The sequence below is a fragment of the Numenius arquata genome, chromosome 33 (genome assembly GCF_964106895.1).
Source record: "Numenius arquata chromosome 33, bNumArq3.hap1.1, whole genome shotgun sequence".
Taxonomy (NCBI): domain Eukaryota; kingdom Metazoa; phylum Chordata; class Aves; order Charadriiformes; family Scolopacidae; genus Numenius; species Numenius arquata.
This window is the reverse complement of record NC_133608.1, coordinates 1-23,413: the sequence shown is the minus strand read 5'-3', so window position 1 is coordinate 23,413 and position 23,413 is coordinate 1. Positions and strand designations below refer to the sequence as shown.

The following is a 23,413-nucleotide window of genomic DNA, read 5'->3' as shown; positions in this document are numbered from 1 at the left end:
GCTGGGAGGGCTGGAGCCCCTCTGCTGGGAGGACAGGCTGAGAGAGTTGGGGGGGTTCAGCCTGGAGAAGAGAAGGCTCCGGGGAGACCTTGGAGCCCCTTCCAGTCCCTAAAAGGGGCTCCAGGAAAGCTGGGGAGGGAGCAGGGATGAGGGAGGGGAGCCATGGGACGAGGGGGAAGGGTTTTAAGGTAAAAAGGGGAGATTTAGGGAGAAATTGTTCCCTCTGAGGGTGGTGAGAGCCTGGCCCAGGTTGCCCAGAGAAGCTGTGGCTGCCCCATCCCTGGAGGGGTTCAAGGCCAAGGTTGGATGGGGCTTGGAGCGACCTGGTCTGGTGGGAGGTGTCCCTGCCCAGGGCAGAGGGGGGCTTTACGGTCCTGTTCCATGATAAAGTGGGGTCCCCCAGGCTGTAACAAGGTCCCTCTGCCCCTTGTGGGCGGCCCCTGCCCCAGCTCCTTCCCCTTTGGTGCCCAGGGCAGGAGGCAGCTGCCAGGCTCTGGGCTCTGCCCTTCAGAAGAGGAACTGCCCTTCCCCACCTGCAACATGCCACTGCCAGCCTTTTGCCCACACTGTCCCCAAAAACGGGACAGGATGTGACCCTGCGGTGGCCCCGTGATCGCCACCAAAGAGGGAGAGACGGGAGAGGACCGAGGTGAGCGCGGACCCTGAGGAGGACGGGGTGAGCGAGGCGAGCGGAGGGGCTGCAGGCAGCACACCCCCCCTGCCCCCTGGGAGCCAGGGAAGGGCTGGGGGACACAGATGTATTTTGTCCCCACCCTGGGGACCACAACGCCTCCTCGGTGCCAGCGTGAGGCGGCCGGGGCTTACCAACCCCCACCACTTCCTGGCACGGCCATTAGCCTCTGCCTCTTGGCTGCCCGCGACCTAAACTGCACCCTTTTTGGACCCCAAAAGAGCGGGGCCGGGGCGGGGGGGGGGGGACACACACCAGGAGGAAGACCCCCGGAGATGGCCACCCCCTGCGGTAACTTCAGCGGCTTCCAGGAGTCGCTGTGGCCGGTGCTGGTGGCGCAATTCCTGCTGGCGCTGGTGGGGAACGGCATCGCCGTCTACCGTTTCGTGGCCCGCGAGCGCTCCTGGCACAGCGGCATCGTCTACTCTTTCCACCTGGCCGTCAGCGGGATGCTCCACTCCCTCTCCCTACCCTTCCTGGCGGCTTATTACTACCCCCCCAAGGACTGGCGCTACGGCCCTGTGCTCTGCAAGCTGGAACGCTTCCTTTTCAACTGCAACCTCTACGGCGGCATCTTCTTCGTCACCTGCATCAGCCTCAACCGCTACCTCGGCATCGTTTACCCGCTGCGGATCCACGGGAGGTTAGAGCCACGGCACGCCAAGGTGCTGAGCGCGGTGATTTGGGTACTGGCCGGGGCTTTTTCGGCGCCCACCCTTTATTTCGCGGAGCTGCAAGAAGCGGAGGGGATCACCGAGTGTTTGGGGAGCGCGGTCCCGCAGCGGCTGCGGGATTTTTATCCCTACAGCCTGGTGCTGGCCGGGCTGGGCTGCGGGCTGCCCTTCCTCCTCACCACCTTCTGCTACGCCGCAATTATCCGCACCGTTTTCCGTAATCCTCACCTCAGCCAGCTGGAAAAACGCAAAGTGGGAATACTGGTGGGGGCGGGAGTGGCTCTTTATGCCTTTTCCTACTTGCCCTATCACGTTTTCCGTAACCTCAACCTGGGGCGGCGTTTGCTGCCACCAGACGAGGAGGACTGTGCCGTTTCTAGAACCATCCACGCCACCGCGCAGGTCTGTAAGATCCTCGTTAACCTCAACATCTGCCTCCACCCGCTGCTCTACGCCGCCCTGGCCGACAGCATGCAGAGCTGCTGCGGTGCCGCCTCCGGCACCGGCACCACCACCGAGGAGGGGGCTGAGCACGTGGAGCTGCGGTCGGCAACCTAGGAGCCCCCCAGGGTGGCCCAAGGCACAGCTGGTAACAAGCTCGGCGTAACCCTTGGGGACGCATTTCCCTCCCGGAAAGGGTGGCAGAAACATGGGAGAAGTGAGATTAAAGCTGAAACCACAAACACGGCCTCGTGTCGCACCTTCTTTTGGCGGAGATCCCCCTCTTTCCTCACTGAAAAGCTTAAAAACCGAAGAACAGCGGTGCCGTGCCCTTCCCCACGTCGCTGGTTTGGGTGCTGCCAGCCCCACCGCGTGCCTGGGGTGGGGGTGAGTTGGTGACAGGGACAGCGTGGGGACAGGGACGGGGCTGCTCCCTGCCCGGTGAACCCTACCCGCCGCTCAGATGGACACCTTGGTGCATACCAGAACCTTCGTCTTTATTTAGAAGCGCCGAGCGCTCTCGCTGGGAGCTGACGCAGCACCGGATTCAGTTGGTGGAGGGTCTGTGGAGAAGGAAGAGAGCGAGGTCAGGAGAGGGGAGAGCACGTGTGGCAGCCGGCAGGGACATGTGTCACCCCCCGATCCTCCAAGCCAGCCCCCTGGCACTTACTTGGCCCATTCCACATTGAGGATCAGGTGGTCGTAGCCGAATCCGGAGACCCCGGCAATAGCCCGGGCTGCGTCCTCCCGGCGGTGGAAGCTGATGAAGGCAAAACCCTGAGGTGGGAGGAAAGCGAGAGGGTAAGAGGAAGCGGGAGGGACTCTAGGACTTTAGGGGGGGACTCCTCCTCAGCCCCTCCAAAGGGGAAAATCCCTCCGTGCCCACCTTGGACTGCCCGGTGGTCTTGTCCTTGGCTAAATAGATCCTAGAGATGGAGCCGAAGGGCCGGAAAAGCTCCTGGAGATCAGTCTCACGCGTGTCCTCGGACAGGTTGGTGACACGGATGGTGGCGTTGTCGTCGGCTAGAGGAGGGGGGAAGGACAAGGAAGGTCAGGGCCGCTGGCAGGAGTGTGGCCAGAGCTGGCACGTACCGTACATGACACTGCAGAAGCCCAGTGTCACACACAGGGGACACCCCGAGGTCCCCACCCTGAGGACAGGCCTGCCTTACCCCTGCGGTTGGGCTGCATGGACTCCCCACGGCGGCTGGCTCCGTCTCGCAGGCTGGGGGGCACGTACTTGCCTGTCTTGCTCTGCTGAGCCTGCACCGGCTCCGGCTCTGAGGGCAGGGAAGGGGACAGGGAGGGGATGAGGCTGCCCGCAGCCAGACAGCGACTCCCCCCTGCCCACCCATCTCACACAGGACCACAGACTGGTTGAGATTGGAAAGGACCTTCGGAGATCATCTCTTATCTCATCCAACCCCCCTTGTTCCTTATTTCCTGTGTTCCAGTTTGTACCCGTTGCCCCTTGTCCTGTCACCGGGCACCACTGGAAAGAGTCTGGCCCCATCCTCTTGCCACCCGCCCTTTAGATATTGGCTCAGCATTAATGAGATCCCCTCTCAGCCTTCTCTTCTCCAGGCTAAAAAGTCTCCCAGCCCTTCCTCAGCAGAAAGGTGCTCCAGCCCCTCATCATCCTCGTAGCCTCTGCTGGACTCTCTCCATCAGTTCCCTGTCCTTCTGGAACTGGGGAGCCCGGAACCGGACCCAGTTCTCCAGCTGTAGCCTCACCAGGGTGGAGTTGAAGGGGAATTACACAATGGTTTGGGTGGGAAGTGACCCTTAAAGCCCCCCCAGTGCCACCTCCTGCCCTGGGCAGGGACACCTCCCACCAGACCAGGTCACTCCAAGCCCCGTCCAACCTTGGCCTTGAACCCCTCCAGGGATGGGGCAGCCACAGCTTCTCTGGGCAACCTGGGCCAGGCTCTCACCACCCTCACAGTGAACAATTTCTCCCTAAATCTCTGCTTTTTCAGCTTAAAACCCTTCCCCCTCATCCCACGGCTCCCCTCCCTCATCCCTGGATCCCCTGATCCCCATCTTTCCTGGAGCCCTTTTAGGGACTGGAAGGGGCTCCAAAGTCTCCCCAGAGCCTTCTCTTCTCCAGGCTGAACCCCCCCAAACTCTCTCAGCCTGTCCTCACAGTAGAGGGGCTCCAGCCCTCCCAGCATCTCCAGGGCCTGCTCTAGCCCCGCTCTGAGACCTCCATGTCCTTCCCAAATAACTTCCCTCGACCTATCTCAGGATAAAGAGGGGCCGTACCTCCAGGCAGCTTCTCCTTCTCGCCTGTGGACAGCCCCAACTGCTCAGCCAACTCCTTCTGCATCGGCCCCAGGGTGTCCTTGTAGGGACAGCGGGTGGTCCAGTGGTCGCCCTTGCAGATACGGCACGAGACGATCTTCTGCCCCTTCAGCTTGTTCATGGGATCCTCTTCCTCTTGGCAGTTCAGGTCCTGGGGGACAGGGAGACTCCTGAGTCCCGTGGGATCCACCACGCGCCCGGGCACGGCCTCACCGGGGGCTCCCCACCGGCCCACGAGCTCCCATCACGCCCGACCCACCTCCTTGCTGGTGATGAAGGTCATGAAGACGTCGTCGCTCACGGTGGTGGTGGCCACGTTCGGTCCGGGGGCATCGAACTCCGAGTTGCCAAATTTCTTCCAGTTCTGGGGAGAAAATGGCAGAGAGGAAAGGAGGATTCGCTTACACTCACCCGAGCAATCGCTGGACTCGGAGCAGGAGCAGCCAGCGGGAAGCGAAATGCTCCCCATCATTAGGAAATTGAGAAGGAATGGACAGAAGCAAAGGGCTGGGAGATGAAGCAGTTCCTGCTGGAACATAGATTTCCTTCCCCTTCCTCCTTCCCTCTCCATTCCTGCAGAAGACACTCACCTTCCGACGGGCCACCGCCTTGGAAGCCTTCCTGGTTTCAATGCGGAAGGTGCGGATGATCTGTAAAAGGTGCAAAAGAAATGATCAATGCAGGAGGGTGGACGGTAGATGCGCCTCCGCCTCACACACACCGAGTTTGGGGTTGCCTGAAGCAGCAGAGTCAAAACGGGGCTCTGATGGGCCTCCCCTGCTGCCCGTGGCTGCCTGACCCTTCACCAGGGCAGAGCCGAGGGCCCTGGGAGGGAAAAGGGGGAGCTCGGGAAAAAGCCAAAATAGCAGGCCGGGACACGCTGCTCACCTTCACTTTACGCCCATCCTCCTCCTCGCGATACTCCGTGATGGTTTTGATGTTCCCATTGATAAGTTCTTTCGGGGAGGGGAGCGGGCCTGCGCGGAGAGGGGACAGTAGGACAGTGTCCAATGTGGGGGAGGCAGAAGGAAAAAATAGCCCCCCCAGCCTCTGGCCCAGCTCTCACCTCCCTTCAGCAGCTCGGCCTCAGCGCTCAGGCTGCCCCCCAGCACCCCTGGCAGGGGGATGTCCTTCAGCAGCTCGCTGGTGATGCATTTGTCTGTGGGAAGAGAAGGGGGAGAGACACCCCCTCGCTTGGGGTGAGTCTGGCACAGGGGGAAGGAGCCCCGCGCCCCCACACAGCCTCTCCTCGCAGGGAGGAGGTGCCCCACTCTCTCCCCCGAGCACAGGAAAAGGGCAAACAGCCAAGAAATCTGAGCTGCTCCAACCCCCTGGGTTTCCTCAGCCCCTGAAATGGGCGGAATAAAAATGGTGAGGGGGATCCTGCTCCCTCTTCCAGGTCAGGCACGCTCCGCTCGTGAGAATCAGCCTCAGAGAAGAACGTCATTAGGAGATTAGGAGATGTTTTGAGCCCTGGACAAAGAGTGGGTGCATCTCTGGGACGATTTTAGGAATAGCAGCTGCTCTTTTTCCCCAGAAAAATTCTCCGGTTACCAGCAGGAGGAGCAACAAGGGAAAAAGGGGGAGGGAACCAGCCTGCGGCAGGAGTCACTCACCGTCCTCTCCACCCTCCTCTTCCACCTGGTCAGCCCAGCTGGGCTTTGAGCTGTGGAGAGAGCAAAGCCTTTAACCTGCTACCCCCTGCCAAGCCCCCTGCCCTATCGCTTGAGGACCTTACTGTCCCCTCAGCCCCAAGCTCCGGGCCCTGTCCACCCCACTGTTCCCTCAGCCCCGGGCTCCAGGCCCCGGCCGCCCCGCTGACCCCTCAGCCCCGGGTTCCGGCCACACCGACGCTCCCCCTCGCCGCTTTCGCCGCCCTCGGGCCCCAGCACCGCCGCAGCCCCCTTCCCCTCGCCCATCACAGCCCTAACCCCGCCCGAAGCGCCCCCAGGGCCCGCCAGGCCCCACACCCGAGGCCCTCCTCCCCCGCAGCTCCGCTTCCTGGGTCAAGCCCAGGCCCGACGCCTGGTCCCCGGGATCCCCCGCCCTTGTTCGTCCCCGTCCCCTCACTCGTAGTCGCCCGTCGGCATCGCGCTCCCACCGCCCTCACGCACGGCAACCGGAAGGAGGCGCCACACTTCCGGCGGCGCTGCGCCACTTCCGGCCCAGGAGAGACGGAAGGGACGGGGGGGCCAGGACGGGTCGCGTTGCATGGCGGGAGGCGGTTGCTAAGCAACACCTCAGCAGGCCGCGCGGGGCCGAGGCCTGCGCTAGGCCGGGAGCAAGGAAAAAAGGGGGTTTATAATTCATAGGAGAGATTTATTTGAAGAAATATTACAACATATAAAAACTACATAAAGTATCAATTCCCACTTGTACAAAGCGGCCGATTATTTTCCATACAATGCGGCATAAAAACAGGGAGAGCAGGGCCCCGGGGGGGGGGTGTGGTGTGGTGTCCCCCTAGGGCTCTGCCAGGGCGGTAGTGGAGTTCGACCATCACAGAGAGCGGCGGAGGGCAGCCAGGAGGGAGACACAAGCAGGGCCGGGGCGGGGGATGAGCCACAGCGGGTCCCCCCCCTGTCCTGCGCCAGGAATTAAAAAAAAAAAAAATAAACCACAAACAAACAAACAAAAAAAAATCAAATAAAACAAACAAACAAAAAAAAAAAAAAGGGGGATTAAAATAAATCAGTGCATGTTTGGGAGTCCTGGTGCCGGAGGAGAGGCCGCGCGTCAGTCAGCGGTTTCCATGGTCTCCATCTTCTCCATGGTCCCCATCTTCTCTGGGGCGCTGAGGTCTGGGGAGAGAGAAGAGGGGGTGACACGGCCGTACCCCAACCCAGGGACCCCATCTCCAGGAGGGCTGAGTCCGGGGACGTTGTATCCAACCCCATGACACAGGGAAAAGATGGCGGCGGCTCCCAGCACAGCACCTACCCGCCGTGTCTTCCCTCAGCTTCGCCAACATGCACGATTTGATCTCCAGCCCGATGGCTTTGGCTAGAGGAGGAGGCACTGCGTTACCGACCTGCGACAGAGAGAGGGTTAAGGTTGGGCACCGGCTCCGCCATGATGCCAGCAATGCCACCGGCGTGGGGGTTTGCCACCCATGAGGGGTTTGCCAGCGGCACTGACCTGTCTGTGCTTGTCGAGGATGTTCCCGAAGAGGCGATAGGTATCGGGGAAGCCCTGGGAGCGGGCACACTCCCTCACGCTCACCACCCGGTGCTGCTCCGGGTGCAGCACCCGACCCTACGGCAGCGAAGGAAAACCAAAACGAAGCGTCAAGGCTTTGGACAAGGTCCCCCACAAACACCCTCCTCTCCAAACCGGAGATAGGGATTTGATGGTGGGCTGTTCGGTGGATGGAGAACCGGCTGGATGGTGGCATCCAGAGGATGCTGCTCAACGGCTCGATGTCCAGGTGGAGACGGGTGACCAGTGGTGCCCCCTCAGGGGTCCGTACTGGAACCAGCACTGCTCAACGTCTTCAAACAATGACATTCTAGGATTCTATGACCACGGCGGCCATTGGGTGATGCCTGCCCCTGCCCAGCGGAGGAGATGGATCTGGCGGCACCCACCTGCTTGCCCATGGGCTCAGGGTTGGTGACGGTGGTGCTGAAGAAGCCATCCCACTCCAGGCGCCCGTAGAGCCCGGCCCAGTGGTTGTGCCGGTTGCCGGTATGGGGCAGGCACCAGGGGATGAGGGTGTTGAATTGCCGGTCCGCCGGATCACAGGGCTTTCCTGGGAAAGATGGAGAGGATGAGGAAGGGGCGGAGAGGCGGCCATGGGTGTTTTTGGGGAGCCAGCACCTACCTTCGGCGCAGGAGCAGACCCCCCGTAGCGCCCCGGAGCTGCTGCGGCCGTTTTTCTTCTCGTGGTGCGTGTACCGCAGCTTGCGCGTGGTGGTGCCGTCCGACAGCCGCACCTCGATGTTGGGCAGGTCGCGCCAATCGGAACCCGGGGCCAAGGGAATGTGTCTCATCCGGGCTGCGACCAGGGCACTCATGTCCTGTCAACGACAAGCCCCCTGTCACCGCAGGGGACCCAGAGGGACATGGGCCAGCCCAAGAGCTCCATTCCTCTCTGGGGGAGAGGGATAAGTCCCAGCAGCTCCACCGGCCTCATCTTTGCGAAAGCTAACCAGGGAGGGCTTGGGGATGGTCCCTCTCACCTCACCTCACCACCAACCCACCCTTGATCCCAATCTCGGTTTGGGTCTGAGGGGTCTGAGCGCAACCCAGTCCCCCCATTGAGACCCCGGCATCCGCACCTTGCAGATATGGTCCCTGAGGATGGGCTGATACTGGGAGCCCCGGATCTGCCGCTGGAACCAGGACTGGGGCTCCCCGTTGTAGGAGATCTCCAGGGCGGAGGCACCGTTTCTGACCTCCGGCAGGTCAGACATGGTGTCCCGCACGGTGATGGTGCGGAAGGGGCCGGAATACGTCCTGGGAGGAAGGAGGGAGCCATCAGCAGCCGAAACTTTGCCCTTCACCAGGCCCCGGCACGGCTCCCAAGGCTCACCGGGTGATATTGCTAACGAACTTCTTGTCGTCCACCACCACGCTCAGCTGACAGGCACGGGGCGCGAAGACGTGCAAAGGCTCGGGGAACATGGGCAGCTTCTCGCCGGGAGCTGCGGCCAGGACGATGGCTCTCCGCCGTGTCTGGGCCACGCCGTACTGGCCAGCCTGGGAATGGAAGGGACAACTCCTGAAGGAGACGGAACATCCCCATCCACTCTGTGCCCCCCGAAGAGCTGGGAACATCCCCTAAGCCACCAAGGAGCAATGCAGCCAACTACTCCTTCAGGGATGGTTGACACCACAGTTGGGTGAGAGAAGAAGGGGTTTCACCCCCAATTCACTCTCTCGGGGTCACCCAGCACCCTACCTGTAGGACCCCGAAGGTGCACTGGTAACCCATGCGGACAAGGCAGCGCAGGGTGAGCTTCAGCACCATGGAACGTTTGAAGGACACGAAGTTCCTGACGTTCTCCAGAAGGAAGAACCGCGGTCTGTAGTAGTCGCAGTAGCTGCGAGGAGGGAGAGGGAGACGCCAGCAAGGAGAGAGCAACGTTTGAGGTGGGGGGTCCGCACCCCAACGCGGCTCCTCGCCAACCTCCCCTGCTCACCTGAGGAAGGAGACCACCAGGGAGTTCTTGAACTTGGAGTAGGTGCGGGAGTTGAAGCGGTTCATGCCGCTGAAGCCCTGGCACGGGGGACCACCGCACAGCATCTCCACATCCCCCTTCTGCGGCAGCTTCTGCCCCAGCGAGTTGGTTTTCTCACCGGACATGACCAGCTTCAGCAGGACGTTACAATCCTCCGTGAAGACGGTAGTGCCGGGATTGTTCAGCCGGAAAGCCTGGGCGGCCGGTTCCCACATCTCGATGGCCCAGAGCGTCTCTGACACGCCTGGGGAGACAAAGCGGAGGATCTTGAGCCTGTGCGGAGGAGCAGAGCGCTGGCTCGCACCCCCTCATCCGCCACGTGCCCAACCCCACCGCCGGCTCCGAGGAACCGAGCGGCCAGCGCTGATGCCCGTCTCCCCAGGGGCTCCGCTTGTCACCCCACCGTTGTCCCCGCAACCCTGCCGCTCACCTGCCTGGTGGAAGCCCTCGGACAACCCTCCGCAGCCAGAGAAGACATCCAGGGTCCGCAGCTTGGGGAGCTTCAGCTCAGCCGGCTCCTGCTCGCTTTGCTCGCAGCTTACCGACGACTTCCCTTTGCCTTTGCCTGCGAACAGAACCCCGCTCGCATCAAAAGGCAAAGTCACTTCCTCCTCCTTTAGTGCTTACAAGGCAAATTCTTCTCCCCCTCCTCCTCCGCAGCAGTTAAAACATCAGCTTCAAGCACCTTTCTGCCCCTTAATTGTTTCCTTGCCGCTGCCAGAATACGCCCTTGCATTTGGAAGGGAAGATTCTCATCTTTCCTCCCGTGCAATCCCTTTCCATGGGCACAGGGAGAGAGTTTCTGAGGGTCAGACGGGCACAGGGATAACGTTGGGAGCAGGGAACAAAGCCCTACGGCTGCCGAGCAGCCAGGGTTGGCAAGTGAAAGGCTTTGAGATCTCTCAGGGACCCCAGGTGCTCTCGCTGTGAGCTTTATTTTGCCTTAAAAACCAGACCACGGCGCTGCATCCTGCCAGAGCGTTGGAGCAAGGACAGTGCAGAAACATGTGGTCGTCTTATCTCTGCTCGGCAGCGCGTAACGGCAGACGCGAACCGGTTCCCCCACCCGAGAACTCTCCCCCCCCGAGCAGAACTCACCTTTCCCTTTCCCCTTCCCCTTCCCTTTATTGCCCGAGCTCCGAGCGTGGTTGGGAGGATCTTCAAAGCTCTTGGTTTTGGCGTTGTAAGCCTGGGGTAGAGAAAGGCTTCAGGACACTTGAATACAAAGAGCTTTTCTAGCTCAGGAACGGCCATGGCATTGCCAACACTCCATCGGGGCTGCGAAACCAAAGGGTGGGACACAGAAGGTCCATCCCTCCCTCTCTATTGCCTCATGGAGCTGGGGAGGCCACCCAAGGGTTCAAATTTGTCCCCTCGGCTCCATAGGGAGCAACTGCTCCAGCCAGCTCCTGATGATGCTCGGATGAAAGCTTCCTTTGCATCCGAGACTTAATCCACCAGGAGATTCCACCAGGAAAGTCTACCAGGAGAACAAGCTACAACTTCTCGCTCTGCACAGCGGCTCCTCTGTGCAAAACACAGGCGGAGAGGCAGGACAGCCCCGGGGACACCCTCAGAACCCCGGGGTCCCTCACCTCCAAGAAGTAGAAGCGGTCGAGCCCACCGGCGGAGTAGTCCTGGATGCTCTCGGTCAGATCCTCCCCGTACACCACCGTGCACCGGCCCTGCACAGCGCGGAAGTCGACCGTCGTCTCCTCGTCGCTCCAGTATAAGAGGTTGATGTCCGCGTGGTAGCTGGCTTTCATGGATTTGTGCGTGTTTTCGGGTCTGCAGGGGGGGGAAAAAAAAAAAAAAACAAACAAAAAAACCCTCAAATATCTGGACGGGGGAAATGTTTTCAGTGAGATCCTCGCCCCGGTCTGGCCTCTGCCTCTCGCCCCACTTCATGTCCCCAGAGAGAGGAGGGTTTGTTTCCTTCGGCGGCAAATATTCGCTGGCACGGCCCGGGCACAGCACCAGAGGGATGATTTATTTCCTACCAAAGGGAGTTTTTTGGGGTTTTTTCTTAGAGGAGGGAGAGGGAATCGGCTCCGGAGTTTGTAAGTGAATTTAAAGGCAAAGAGATCGAAATCAAGGAGCTGTTGGGCTCGAAACACACGGGTCTGAGCGTCAGCACGTTCCTTTCCCGCTGCCAAGGCTCTTCGCACGCATCCCTGCGTGGTGTGGGGGAGATGACTAAGAGCCTGCAAATGTTTGGGTAAACACCCAGGCCCCGGCAGGGCGCTGGGGCTGCGGCTCAGCACCAGGGCCGAGCCCCGAATACCGCGGTGATGAGCCCCTTCGAGCAGTGCCAACACCGCACTGACTGACCACGTCGCAGTGCTCGAGTCACCCAGCTCCAGTGCGACCTTGAGCCGATGATGCAGAGCTTTCCCCAGCACCCGAGACCTCGGGGGAGCCCCGCAGCCCACTTGGGGGTCTCTGTACCCCCATAAGTGAGCCCCTACAAGCAGTGCCCGTGCCGCATCGACCAACACCACCACCATGCTCAAGTCACCTGTCTCTGGCGCAACCTTGAGCTGATGGTGCAGAGCTTTTCCCAGCACCCAAAGACTTCAGGGGAACCCCACAGCCCACCAGGGGGCTTTGCACCCCCATAAGTGAGCCCCTTCGAGCAGTGCCTGCGCCACATTGACCAACACCACCACCGTGCTCAAGTCACCCGGCTCTGGTGCAACCTTGAGCTGATGATGCAGAGCTTTCCCCAGCACCCAAGACTTGGGGGAGCCCCGCAGCCCACTTGGGGGTCTCTGTACCCCCATAGGTAAGACCCATCAAGCAGTGCCCGCGCCGCATCGACCAACACCACCACCATGCTCAAGTCCCCTGGCTCTGGCGCAACCTTGAGCTGATGGTGCAGAGCTTTTCCCAGCACCCAAAGACTTCAGGGGATCCCCACAGCCCACCAGGGGGCTTTGCACCCCCATAAGTGAGCCCCTTCGAGCAGTGCCCACACTGCACTGACCGACCACATCACCGTTCTCCAGTCCCCCAGCTCTGGCGTGACATTGAGCTGATGGTGCAGAGCTTTTCCCAGCACCCAAGACTCAAGGGAGCCCCACAGCCCACTTGGGGGTCTCTGTACCCCCATAAGTGAGATCCATCAAGCAGTGCCCGCGCCGCATTGACCAACACCACCACTGTGCTCAAGTCCCCTGGCTCTGGCGCAACCTTGAGCTGATGGTGCAGAGCTTTTCCCAGCACCCAACACCCCGGGGGAGCCCCACAGCCCACGCAGGGGGTCTCTGCACCCCCCATAACGCAGACCCCAGCAGCGCCGCTCACCTGTAGAACTTGTAGATGCGCAGTTTGATGTCGGCCTCGTTGGGTTTACCGTTGCTGCGGATGTTGCAGAAGATCTCCTTGATGCGACCCACGCGGTAAGGGTCGGGGGCATCCAGGTTGCTACCCTTGATGTACTCCGAGTACTTGCGATAGTGCTCCGGGTGCAGCTCCTCATCCACCGCCTCCTTTTTGGGGCGCTTGGCTGGGCTGGCGGGTTTCATACTGGGGAAAAGGGGAGAGAAAGAGGTTGAGGTATCCCTTCCCCCCCCCCAGAAAAACCCACCCAGAAGAGGAGAACATCCTCCTCCCTCCTCGCTGCCGACCCTGCCTGCTTCCTCCTCCGTGCAGGGTGGGCACCGAGCCTCCTCCTCCTCCTCAGCACAAGCATTTTACAGCCAGATCCTCACATAACTGTGCACGGCTGCAAAATAAGATGCCCCCACGTTGCTGCCCCAAGAAGTTTCCTATTTCTCCTCCCGTAATTACGGGCGGGCTCTTGTTTCACCTTTCATCTACAGGCTCGTTCTTTTGAAGAAAAAAAGAAAGCAATGCACGAAAGGATTCCGATTCATCTGCCAAAACCCAGCGATGGGGATTGTCTGATCAGAGCAAAGTCACTCCGTTTAATGACAGGAGGTGAAATTGAAGTTGAGGGCACCTTTATTTCTAAGCTGAGCTTTGGGAAATTAGGGGGAGAGGTGCTTCCTTTACAGGTGGGATTCACTACCCGGAAATTACGTCCTCTGCTACCAAAGGCTTGAGCAAAGAGCATCCCGAGAAGCTCTTTTAGCCCTTCGCGAGCACCAACCTGAAGGAAAAGGCATCTGGCAGGAGGTAGACGCCGTCTCCCACCCTGTACTGCACCCCGTTCTTGGTGGCCATGGCGTAGAACATCTTCCCGTCCCCTTCCTCCAGGGGCTCAGCCACTTTGGGGATCTCCTTGTGCCTCACCTCATCCAGGCGCGTGCAGCTCATGCAGAACCTGCAGGAAAGGGGGACAGCAGAGCGTGGTGACGGGGACCTTGCCAACGCTGGCAGGAGCCGAGAAGCTCCTGCTGCCCGTTTTGGGGCAGAGCAGATCCCAGGAGGTGTCACCCTCCCCGTCCTCACTTGTATTTATTGTCTTCCGTGGGCTGAGTTTTCGGCGGGGATTCGAACCGCGCGTACTCCTGGTCGTACCACATCTGATAAAAATAAGTTCTCCCGTCGTCTTCAACCATCTTGATCTCCATGTCCAGCCCGCCCTGCTAGGAGAGAGGTGGCCGCAATGATCGGGGCTGCTGCCCGCGCCCACCCCGGGGTCTGCAGGGCTGTCACCCACCTCCATGGACCAGTTCTCCGAGGGCGCCTTGTAGATGACTTTGACTTTGCCGTGGATGTAGGAGAGCTGCATGTCCTCGCACTCGTCCACCAAAAAGAGCTCCAGGGGGTCAGAGGTGGCCCCCAGGACGGTATCCGAGCCGGGGCAGAACCAGTGAGCGTGGAACATCTGCCCACTGCTGTCCTCCCACATGGCTGTCACCCTGAGGGGGGAAGGAGCCAGGGTTATGGGGCGCCAGGAAAGGGCTCTGAGCCTTGCTGGAGCTCCAGAGTCATCAAACGGCGGCACGGCCAAGCAATTAGGGTTCTCTAATTGGGAATATCAGCTGTCCCCACACACATCCACCCCAGTGGGAGCAGAGACTCCTCCCCTTCGGCACCGACCTGGCGAGGTAGAGGGGCTTGGTGGGATCGTCGGGGCTGACGGAGACGCAGTCTCCCACCTCCAGGGTCTCCGAGTCGATGCAGACCCTCTGGTAGTAGTCCTTCTTCCCATCGCTCTGCAGAGGGACAGTGGAGACCACTTAAATCCCCACGTTGGCAAGCGACGCAGCCCCCTTCGTAGCCCAAATGCCCACCCCAGCCTCGGCAGTGGGTGGGGAGCGGGGTCTTGCCCAACCTCACCTTGATGGGTTCCCCCACCCAGGAGATACGACTCTTGTTCTGCTTCTTCTTCCTGCCCTGCAGCATCTTCTTGGGCGACGGCATCTCGGGGATGTTGTCATCCACCTCCTCATCCTCATCAGCCTCCCGGACAGCCAGGTTGGGACACCTGGGGACACAGAGGACCTGTCACCGTACCAGGGGACAGCACGGGGACCGTGTCCCCTCTTCTCTGGAGGTGGAGAGGACTTTGGCAGGAGACGTTGCTGCTGGGGTGGGGGGGGGACACGCACCTCCTCTGCAAACAAGCCTGTTTGCTCCGTCCGCTGCCCCCAAATTTCACCATATTCTGGCAAGCCTTGCACTTCCCACACTCGGGCTGCTGGCAGACCTGGAGCAGGGCGAGGGGACAGGCTGAGCACGGAGATGTCCCAGGCAGGAGGGACAGGGACCTCAGTGGCCTCGAGAAACCACTCCCCATGCCCCAAGGGAGCGACCCCAGAAGGGGCCGTTGAGGATGGAGGGGACGGGGGTGGGGGGGGGATCAGGTCACTTCAGCTCCACTCCAGACCCCCCTGTTACCTCGCAAACGCCGCAGCGCCGGCGCTTCATGGCGTTCTCCTTGTCCTCTTCCCTCTCGTCCTTCTCGATCTGCTCCGAGAAGAAGGTGTCGAAGATGAGGTACACCAGTTTGGTGGTGGTGGCTTTGGTGGGACCCTTGTCCTTGTCGATTTTGGTAGGGTGCCGGATGGCTTGTCGCCTGACAGCTCGCCTGAAACCAAGGTGACAGCGGTGAGAGGGGACCCTGTGCTTCGTATCACTGGCAGTTACAGCCACGACAACCAACCTGGCCCCCGGGGAGGTTCTCCAGGGAAAAGAGCTCTCCCCAAGGCACCCAAGAGCCGAGGACCACAGCGGGTGACCCCAACAGGCACCCCATGGCTGGCACAGGGTCCCCAAGGGGTGCTACAGCAGGACAAGGAGCAAACCCACACTCTGGGGACCCAATGCAGCTCCTTTCCTTGCTCAGGGCAGAGTGTTTGCCCAGTTTGGGGAGGATTCTGCTCCCATTTCCCAGTGCCACCCAGGCCACTGAGCCTAAACCCTCAGCTCATCCCAGCTGGGAACGAGCAAAAGGGTTTTTTTCTGTGCAAATCCGATGGAAATCGGACCCACCGGGCTCCCGTGGGACGCCGCGATGCCAAGCGTCCCCCCAAAAGAGAGCCTCTACGTGGGGACACGGGGACTCACCTCTTCCCCAGGGTGACCCCAGCCAATTTGATCAAGTCCCTCATGCAGGGGGTGATGAGGACGGGGGGTTCGTCGCTGTCCCCCGCTTCGTCGTAGCTTTCCACTTGCTCCACCACGAACTGGGCATGGCGCAGGAGCGAGTCTTCTGTGAAGCGGTTGAAGTTCAGCCCCGCGGGAGGAACGGTGGTCTGCGAGGAGGTGGGGGGATGGAGGGGGGGGGGGAAGGGGAAGTGGGGAGGGCGAGGGGGTTAGGGAAAAAGGGTGACAAGAGCGACACCCGATTCCCCCCAACCCCCTACCCCGGATGCCGTCGCCATCGGGTTTGTCACCTCGATTTTATTGAGCAGATCCTCGTAGCTGACGTCGCGGTTGTTCTGCAGGAACTCCACGACGATTTTGCTCATGTAGATCTTCTCTTGCATGAGGGCGAAGATGGGAGCGTACTCCTCGCTGGGTTCCATCAGGATGTAATCGGCGAAGGCTGCGGCGGGCGGTTAAATACGGGGGGGGGGAATTCAGTGATGTTTTAAGGACCGGCTGAGATTGCGACGGGCGGTTAAACAGGGGGAATTTCATGGTATTTAAGGATGAGCCGAGATCGCGGCGAGTGGGTCCTGGGGAGGGGAAGACCAGCCCCGTCCGTGCTGCTACAGCACCAGGATCTAAGCGTGAGGGGAAGCTCTACCACGAGCCAGGACCCACGGGCGCTCAGCTATCGCCACCAAAAACCAGGGGGCAGTGACGACGTGATGAGGGGGGAGAGGGGGGACACACTTGCCACGCACTAGCCTTTTAGTTTTGCTGTTACCTAATTAGAAAGCAAAGACAATCCAGGGTGGGTTTGGTTGGTTTTTTTTTTTTTTTCCTGTCACTACAAACTCCATTTGGTGACAAAGAGGAGAAGTTAAAAGTCCTCCTCTGATACCATCGGGTTACCGGAAGGGTTCCTTGCAGAAACGGCGAAGGGAAAAAGCTTTTAACCCCCACCCCTCCCCTCCGCCCCGAAAAAAAAAAAAAAAATCAACCTTCTTCCCCCAATTTGGCTAGAGAGTGAAAAAACCAGCTGGGACGCAGAGCCAAGGGGCTGGCCGGGACTGGGCGTCCCTCCAAGACCTTTCTCGACACAAACCTGCCCAAAAAACCCAGGGAATAGAGCGAGAAAGCAACAGAGAGGGGGCAAGAGGTCAAGGGCAACGAGAAAACTCCCTCCGAGAGCGACCCTGAGCCGTCCCCGCATCGCGCCGGCGGGTTCCCGCGGAAAAGGGACGGGGAGGATGGATCCTGCCTGGGAAAAGCTGGCAGGAGACACCCCCTTCGAGCCACCTTGGGGCTCCGCTGGCGGCCGGGAGCTCGGCGGGAGGTTTTATATGTGTTTAATATAAGCCTGGGTGGTGCTGAGCTAAATAAACCCAGAGAAGCTCCGGCACGGGCCTCCACCTCGCCACGCTGCGACTTCCCGGCGGCGGCGGCAAAAATCCAGGAATCCAAATAAAGCTCCTTCAGCAGCCGGACGCGCAACAGAGACTTAAATTCCGTGCTCCCCCAGCCCGACCCGTCTCCGTCCTCGCTCACCCACCTGTGGTGAAGCCGATCAAAGCCTTCTCCCCTCCATCGAAGCCCGTGATCCACCAGGCGTTTATGGGGCCCAACTTCTTGGCTCTCACCCCGCCTGAAAGCGAGAAAACCCACATTTTGGTCTTCCGTGCCCCCCAAAAAAAAAAAAACCCACCCCCCGCCAAGCAGACGGGGGTGACAAAGCACCGCTGGGGACCTGACTTCATTTTGCGCCGTTGGGCTGAAAGCGAAGGTGACAAAGCACCGTCCCCGCGGCTCTTGAGGTTCCTCCGTGTCCCCGGACTCACCGTCCAGACAAGGGTTATCGTCGTAGATGGGCTTCACGGCGCCGCTGAAATACAGCTCGATGTTCCTCTCGATCAGGCCGGTGTCAAAGGGGCACAAGTGACCTCGTTTGTCATAGACGCTGGCAAAAGGGACAGAGGGTGCAGTTTAACGCCTCGTCCTGGGGCGGGGGGGTTCGCGAATCCCGGGGTGGGGGGGGAGTGGGGAAGGTTGGGAGGGAGGGGGGGATTCAAACAGCCCGATTTTCTCCCTTCTCACCTAAAAGAGGTGACTTTGTGCTGCGGCAGGTCCTCGTAGCTCTCAAAGCCGTCTTCGTTAGCGTCGAAGATGGACAAACGCTCGTCCGTCAGCATCTCGGGCTCTTCCAGCTGAGCGACGGAGAGAGAGAAGGACCGTTAACGAGCATCCCCTCGTTAGCCCCACAGTTCTCCCCGGCCCCCCCAGAAGGAGAATTAAATCCCTTACGGCATCGTCGGGATCCCCTTGGAAGAATTTGAGGTCGGGATCGTCGAGGTACTGTCTGCAATCGACGCACTTGGGAGGGGTGGTCTGCAAGACAGAGGCGGGGGGGGGGGGGGGGGACACGGACACAGTGTCGGCTTTTTTTCTCCCCCCCCCCCGCTCCCTCCATGAGCTTCAAGCCCACGATGAGACTCCAACGGTCCCGTTCGTTAGCGCAACCCTCGTTTATAAAGCAGCCGGGCCGCAAAACGGCACCCGCTGCCCCCCCCTTCGAAAGCAGCCCAGGCTCGTACAGGCTCTGCTGCTCCCCACTTTGCTGGGGGGGGGTTGGGTGTCATTTTTGGGCGCTGGGTGGGCTGGAAATAGCTTTTTTTTTTTTTCCCCCCCCTTAGGGAAATACAACCGCTCTTTGGAACCAGAGTTAAAAGAATTTTAAAAAGCCCCCAAAATGCTGAGATGGAGGAAAAAGGGACTTACTTTAGCAGGCGTTGGAGTTTTAACCTGAGTGATTTCGTCTTTTATCTCCGACCTGGGTGGGAGAAAATACAAGGGGGGGGGTGGGGGGGGGTGGGGGGTGAAGCCACGGAGCAGCGATAACGTCCTCGTCCTCCCCGCGCTAACGAGGCCCCAGCGGAGGGAAACGGGCACCGACGGAGCACCTTCTCCTTCCTCCTTACCCTTCTTTGGTTTCAATTTTAATCCTTTTCTCATCTTGTTCCTTGAGGGAGAAAGGAAAGGGGGGGGGGGTGTGGGGGGGGGTGTAAAAGGGGAGGCTGGAGAGAGCACGACGCCCTCCGGGACGACAGACTCGACTCGGAGAAGCCACCGGGCCAAGACCTCGGCCACCGACGGGGCCGACACGCACCTTCTCCTCCAGCTCCTCTTCCTCCTTCTCCACGCTCATGGCCTCCTGCTTCACCTCCCCGTTCACCTCTTCCGATTTCCGTTTGTTGGACCTGCCGGTTGTGAAACGGGACGGATCAAGCCGAGAACCCAACACCAGGAGGGTCTTGGGCTGGAGGAAAACGAGGGACGCCCCCGGGAAGCACCCGGCGGGTCCCTCATCGATCGGGAATTGCAAGTTTTGGGTCAAACCCATCGACGGAGAGAGGAAGAAGAGGGTGAAGGCTCGGGGTTGCCAGCCCTGCCACGGTACTGACCCTTTGGAGAAGATGCTGAGGATGGACGGTTGCCGGCCAGAGCTCCGAGTGGCCCGGGAGCTGGCGGGAGACTCTGTCAGGAAGATGAGGAAGGATGAGGATGCGTTAACGATGGGGACTCATTATCCTTCCCCTCCCGCAACACCCCACGGGGCCAGGACCACGGTGGGCGACAGCACCTTTCTCCCCGCCCCCCCATCACCCCAGAGCGAGGCAAGGAGACCCCAAAACCCTTCCCGGGGTGGGATCCCTCTGGGAATCGTCACGTTCCCGCTTTTATTTAATGGTAATAAATTATTTAATTCAAGAGGATGGAAAACCCAGTCGCTCCCGGTGCCGCCATTACTTTTGCTTTCCCCGTTGGATCGGCTCCTCCTGGCCTTGCGAGCCCGGGGCACGGGGATCAACGAGGAGGAGGAGGAGGAGGAAGAGGCGACTGCTTCCTCCATCTCCATGGCGCTGTCTTCTTCCCCATCGGCTCCCGCTCGTTCCGAGTCCTCGTCGCTGCCGTAGGCGCCGTTTTTGGAGCACCCGTTGGGTGCCTGCACCGGAGGCGCCGAGTCCCCATTCTCCGCCGAAAGCTCTTGGTGCAGCAGGGCCTTCACCTTGGCCAGGTACCTCTCCTGGGAGAGTTTTGGGCTTAACCAAAAAACCGCCCGGCTCCGGTGAACGGCGGCACCGAGGAACCGGCATCGAGGAGCCGGCACCGAGGAGTCGAAAACCCGGGCTCTCACCTCCGACAGCTCCTCGCAGCGGAGTTTGGCTTCCAGTTCGCTCAACTGGTTCTGGACGTCGGCTTGGAGGAAGCCATGGATGAGGCTCAGCTTCTCCTTGACGCACTCCTGTAGGGGACAGAGGGGACGCCGTGGGGCGGGGACGTTCTCCGTGGGGCTCGGGCTGAGACGAACCACCGGTGGCTCCGAATCCGGTCACCGCTCTCCCAGCTCGGGGTGGCGGGGGGGGGGGGGGGGGGGTGGGGGTGGACACACTCCCGAGGGGAGGTGACGGTGGCTTTTCCATGTGACAACGGACAGCGCCGGCACCGGGACTATGACCGGCTCCACCGAGCTGGGCCACCAAGGGGTCTCACTTGGCTAGCTCCCCTCCACCGTCCCTGTCCCCTCCATCCCATACAGGGGGGCTCCGGACCCCCCCCCCCCAGCAAAGAACCAAGAGGCTTCCGGGCTCTGAGCACCCTGGAACCGGCTCCGGCGTGTCCCCCCCCGACTCCCACCACCGCAAACCGGAGCGTCCCCAGCCCGGTGCGGGACCGGCGAGTGACGGCACGGGGTGGGTGGCAACCAAATGGGAGCCAAGGGCGAGTGGAAACAAGGCTCCTGGTGGTCCAGGGGCCACTCACCTTCTCGCTCAGGGTGTCTTCATCCCTCTCCAAGTCCTGCAGCCTGCAAGAGAAGAGCGTTGGGGGGGTCACGAGGTGACGCGGGGACGGGGGGGGGGACGGGGGGGGGACGACACAACACACACAGACGGGCAGGGGCAACCGGGACAGACCCTAAAATCGCCTCGATGGCTCCAGAAATGGCACCCGGTGCCGGCTGTGACAGCAAAGCGGGATCAAACTCCCTCGGAGCCAGCGGGACGCTCGGCTCCCAGGAGGGAAATAAGGGGGGGGGTGTAAGGGGGGGGGGGGGCCGGTAACGGGATGTCTGTCGGTGGCCAAGGGATCCCCCCCCCCACCTCCCCCCGAGGGAGCGGCGGGGGCTCGTTGCCCACCCGTGCAAAGAAACCACGGGGGGAGAAGCCACGTGTCGTGTCCCCACGGCACAAAGCGGTGACGGGGGGGGGGGGGGGGGGGAAACGGCCGGCGCGGCCCCCGCACGGGTGGGGGGGCAGCCCCCAGCCCCACGGCGGGGAGAAAAACCCCAGCCCCGCCGCCGCTACCGGGGGTGGGGGGAGTGGGCTCAGCACGACCCCCGACGCTTCCCCCCCCCCACACACACACACACACACTCCCCGGTTCACCGTAACTCTCCCGCCAAAACGTCCATCCGCCGGATCGGGGCGGGAGGGAGGAGGTGGGGGGGGCCACACAGCTGCCCCCCCACACACCACCACCACCGCCACCACCCCGGGAACGCTTCCGGATGGGACCTCTCCGGTGCCACCGGCGTCTCCGCCACCGGTTCCCTTCGTTCCCATCTCACCTCCAGCCGCCCGCTTATTTTTTTTTTTTATTTTTTTTTTTTTTTTTTGGGGGTGGGTTTTTTTTTTCCGGTTTCCTGCCCCCGCGCTTCCACGGCGGGGAGAGAGAAGGGGGTCCCGTCGTCCCCCCCCCCCCCATTACCGCCAGCCCCCCTTCCCCTCCCCCAAAGCCTCCCCTCTACCCACCCACCGCCCCCACCTCCCAAAAAAATTAACCAGGAAGGTGATAAATCCCATCCTGGGGCACCTGGGATTGAGGAGGGCCATGGAGCCGGAGCTCCCGGGCGGCCGGGAAAAGGTCGGGGAGCGCCAAGGCTGTGCCGCGCGGCCGCCGCACCGGAAGAGGGGTAGCCAAACCGGAGAACGGGCTGGGGCGGCCGGCGGCGAGCGTGGGCCCCCCCCCTCCGCCTTCCCGCCAGCCAGGGGATGCCGGGAGGCGAGCGGAAGGGGACAATAGCCGGCGGGGAATAAGGCAACCGAACCCTTCCATGTGTGTGTGTCCCCCCCCCCACCACCACCCCACCGCCCCCGGCAGCGAGAACCCCCTGGGAATGGGGGGGGGACACACACAGACACACACGGGGATCCCACCGGATCCGGTTACCGGATCCCTCCGGAGCTCGGAACCCCCCCCCCCCATCCCAGTGGGAAGGGAAGATCCCCACTGTTCACCCCCCCCCACGCACACACCTTGAAGGGATTTTGTGCCCCCCACCCCAAAAAAAGGTGGGGAGCCACCCAGTGTGTCCCGTCCCCCCGTTCCCCCCCCCCGCAACCCCAACGCGGCAGCGTTGGGGACAAAGCCACGCGGGGGCAAAGCCGGGTGTCCCCACTGCCACGTGGGGTCTGGCCGTGGGGCAGGAGGACCCTGATGGCCCCCCCCCCTCCCCCCCCAGGGACCCCCCCACCCTCAGGCAGGGGTCAGGGCTGCCCCACGGGGCAGGGGGGGCTGTGGAGACCCTCGGTGTGGGGCACTGCTGAGCCGTGGCAGGGCTCGGCGGGGTGCTGGGGGGCACGGGGGGCCATGGAGGGCAGTGCTGGGGGGGGCATGTGTGAGTATGGGGGGGTCAGAGCAGTGCTGGGGGGGTGGGGTGTGAGTATGGGGGGGGGTCAGGGCAGTGCTGGGGGGGTGTGAGTATGGGGGGGGTCAGGGCAGTGCTGGGGGGGTGGGGTGTGAGTATGGGGGGGGTCAGGGCAGTGCTGGGGGTGCCAGTGCACTGCACTGGGGGGAGTCAGGGCAGTGCTGGGGGGGGCACGTGTGAGCTTGGGGGGGGGTCAGGGCAGTCCTGGGGGGGGGCCAGCGCACTGGACTGAGGGGGGGTCCACGCAATGGATGGGGGACCAGGACACTGCACAGGGGGGTCATGGCAATGGGGGGGGGGGGGTTAGTACAAGGCGTGGGGAAGAGTGGGGGCCGGGGGGGGCTCGGTGCACTGCACGGGGGGGGTGGGGGGGGCTCGGTGCAGTGCCAAGGAGCGTTAGGGCTGGGCATCGATGCTGGGGGGGGGGGGGGGGGCATCGCAAAGGGGGGGGTACAGTGCAGCGCTGGGCTCCCCATACTCTCCACTGTGGGGGTGCAAAACTGGAGGGGGGGGGGGGAACACAATGCAGTGCAAAACTCGGGGGTGGGGGGGGGAGCAGGGTGTCAGCGCAGCACTGGGCCCCCCCACTCTGCAGGGGGGGTCAGGGCAGGGCAATACTGGGGGGGTCCAGGGCAATAGAGTGCAGTGCTGGGGGGTTGTCAGGACAGTCTGGGGGGGGGGGGGGGGGGGGGGGGGGGTCGTCAGTGCAGTGCAGTGCAGTGCAGTGCTGCGGGGGGGGTCAGTGCAGTGCCAGGGTGCCCATGGCAACGCAGTGCAGTGCCGGGGGGGTGCAGGGGCAGTGCTGGGGGGGGGGGCGGGTTGGGGTCAGTGCAGTGCAGTGCAGTGCAGTGCAGTGCTGTGCCGGGGGGGGTTGTCATGGCAGTGCTGGGGGGGGTCAGTGCAATGCCGGGGG

General features: G+C 61.8%; 3 protein-coding genes across 3 annotated transcripts; 1 reads left to right on the top strand and 2 right to left on the bottom strand.

Annotated features, from left to right (window-relative positions):
• The first annotated feature begins 966 nt into the window (after positions 1 to 966).
• On the top strand, positions 967 to 1,923 carry P2RY11 (purinergic receptor P2Y11). The gene has a single exon (XM_074165127.1). The coding sequence runs from the start codon at positions 967 to 969 to the stop codon at positions 1,921 to 1,923; it is 957 nt and encodes a 318-aa protein (XP_074021228.1).
• Positions 1,924 to 2,056: 133 nt separating this feature from the next.
• On the bottom strand, positions 2,057 to 6,252 carry EIF3G (eukaryotic translation initiation factor 3 subunit G). The gene is made up of 11 exons (XM_074165133.1): positions 6,181 to 6,252; positions 5,727 to 5,776; positions 5,177 to 5,269; positions 4,999 to 5,087; positions 4,701 to 4,760; positions 4,370 to 4,474; positions 4,072 to 4,261; positions 2,979 to 3,086; positions 2,693 to 2,829; positions 2,477 to 2,583; positions 2,057 to 2,369 (listed from the first exon to the last, which is right to left on the bottom strand). The coding sequence occupies exons 1-11, from the start codon at positions 6,198 to 6,200 to the stop codon at positions 2,354 to 2,356; spliced, it is 975 nt and encodes a 324-aa protein (XP_074021234.1). The 5' UTR covers positions 6,201 to 6,252; the 3' UTR covers positions 2,057 to 2,353.
• A 159-nt stretch (positions 6,253 to 6,411) lies between these two features.
• On the bottom strand, positions 6,412 to 20,658 carry DNMT1 (DNA methyltransferase 1; the record flags this gene model as incomplete). The annotated part of the gene is made up of 33 exons (XM_074165163.1): positions 6,412 to 6,911; positions 7,051 to 7,141; positions 7,249 to 7,365; positions 7,698 to 7,861; positions 7,934 to 8,129; positions 8,391 to 8,568; positions 8,645 to 8,811; positions 9,014 to 9,155; positions 9,255 to 9,537; positions 9,724 to 9,858; positions 10,392 to 10,482; positions 10,889 to 11,081; positions 12,600 to 12,821; positions 13,408 to 13,581; positions 13,710 to 13,843; positions 13,921 to 14,122; positions 14,304 to 14,419; positions 14,544 to 14,691; positions 14,816 to 14,913; positions 15,105 to 15,294; positions 15,774 to 15,961; positions 16,103 to 16,254; positions 17,350 to 17,442; positions 17,636 to 17,754; positions 17,892 to 18,001; positions 18,099 to 18,182; positions 18,573 to 18,624; positions 18,773 to 18,813; positions 18,961 to 19,051; positions 19,256 to 19,328; positions 19,602 to 19,878; positions 19,990 to 20,097; positions 20,616 to 20,658. Coding segments are annotated over 33 exons (4,537 nt in total), but the record flags the coding sequence as incomplete, so codon positions are not given.
• Between the last annotated feature and the right edge of the window lie 2,755 nt (positions 20,659 to 23,413).

Excerpts from the sequence above, each read along its gene's own strand:
- EIF3G (XM_074165133.1), bottom strand. The coding sequence starts at position 6,200 with ATGCCGACGGGCGACTACGA. Across the intron at positions 5,270-5,726 it reads AGAGGAGGGTGGAGAGGACG|ACAAATGCATCACCAGCGAG; the intron begins GTGAGTGACTCC and ends CTCTTCCCACAG. Across the intron at positions 2,584-2,692 it reads AGACCACCGGGCAGTCCAAG|GGTTTTGCCTTCATCAGCTT; the intron begins GTGGGCACGGAG and ends CTCCCACCTCAG.
- P2RY11 (XM_074165127.1), top strand. The coding sequence starts at position 967 with ATGGCCACCCCCTGCGGTAACTTCAGCGGCTTCCAGGAGTCGCTGTGG.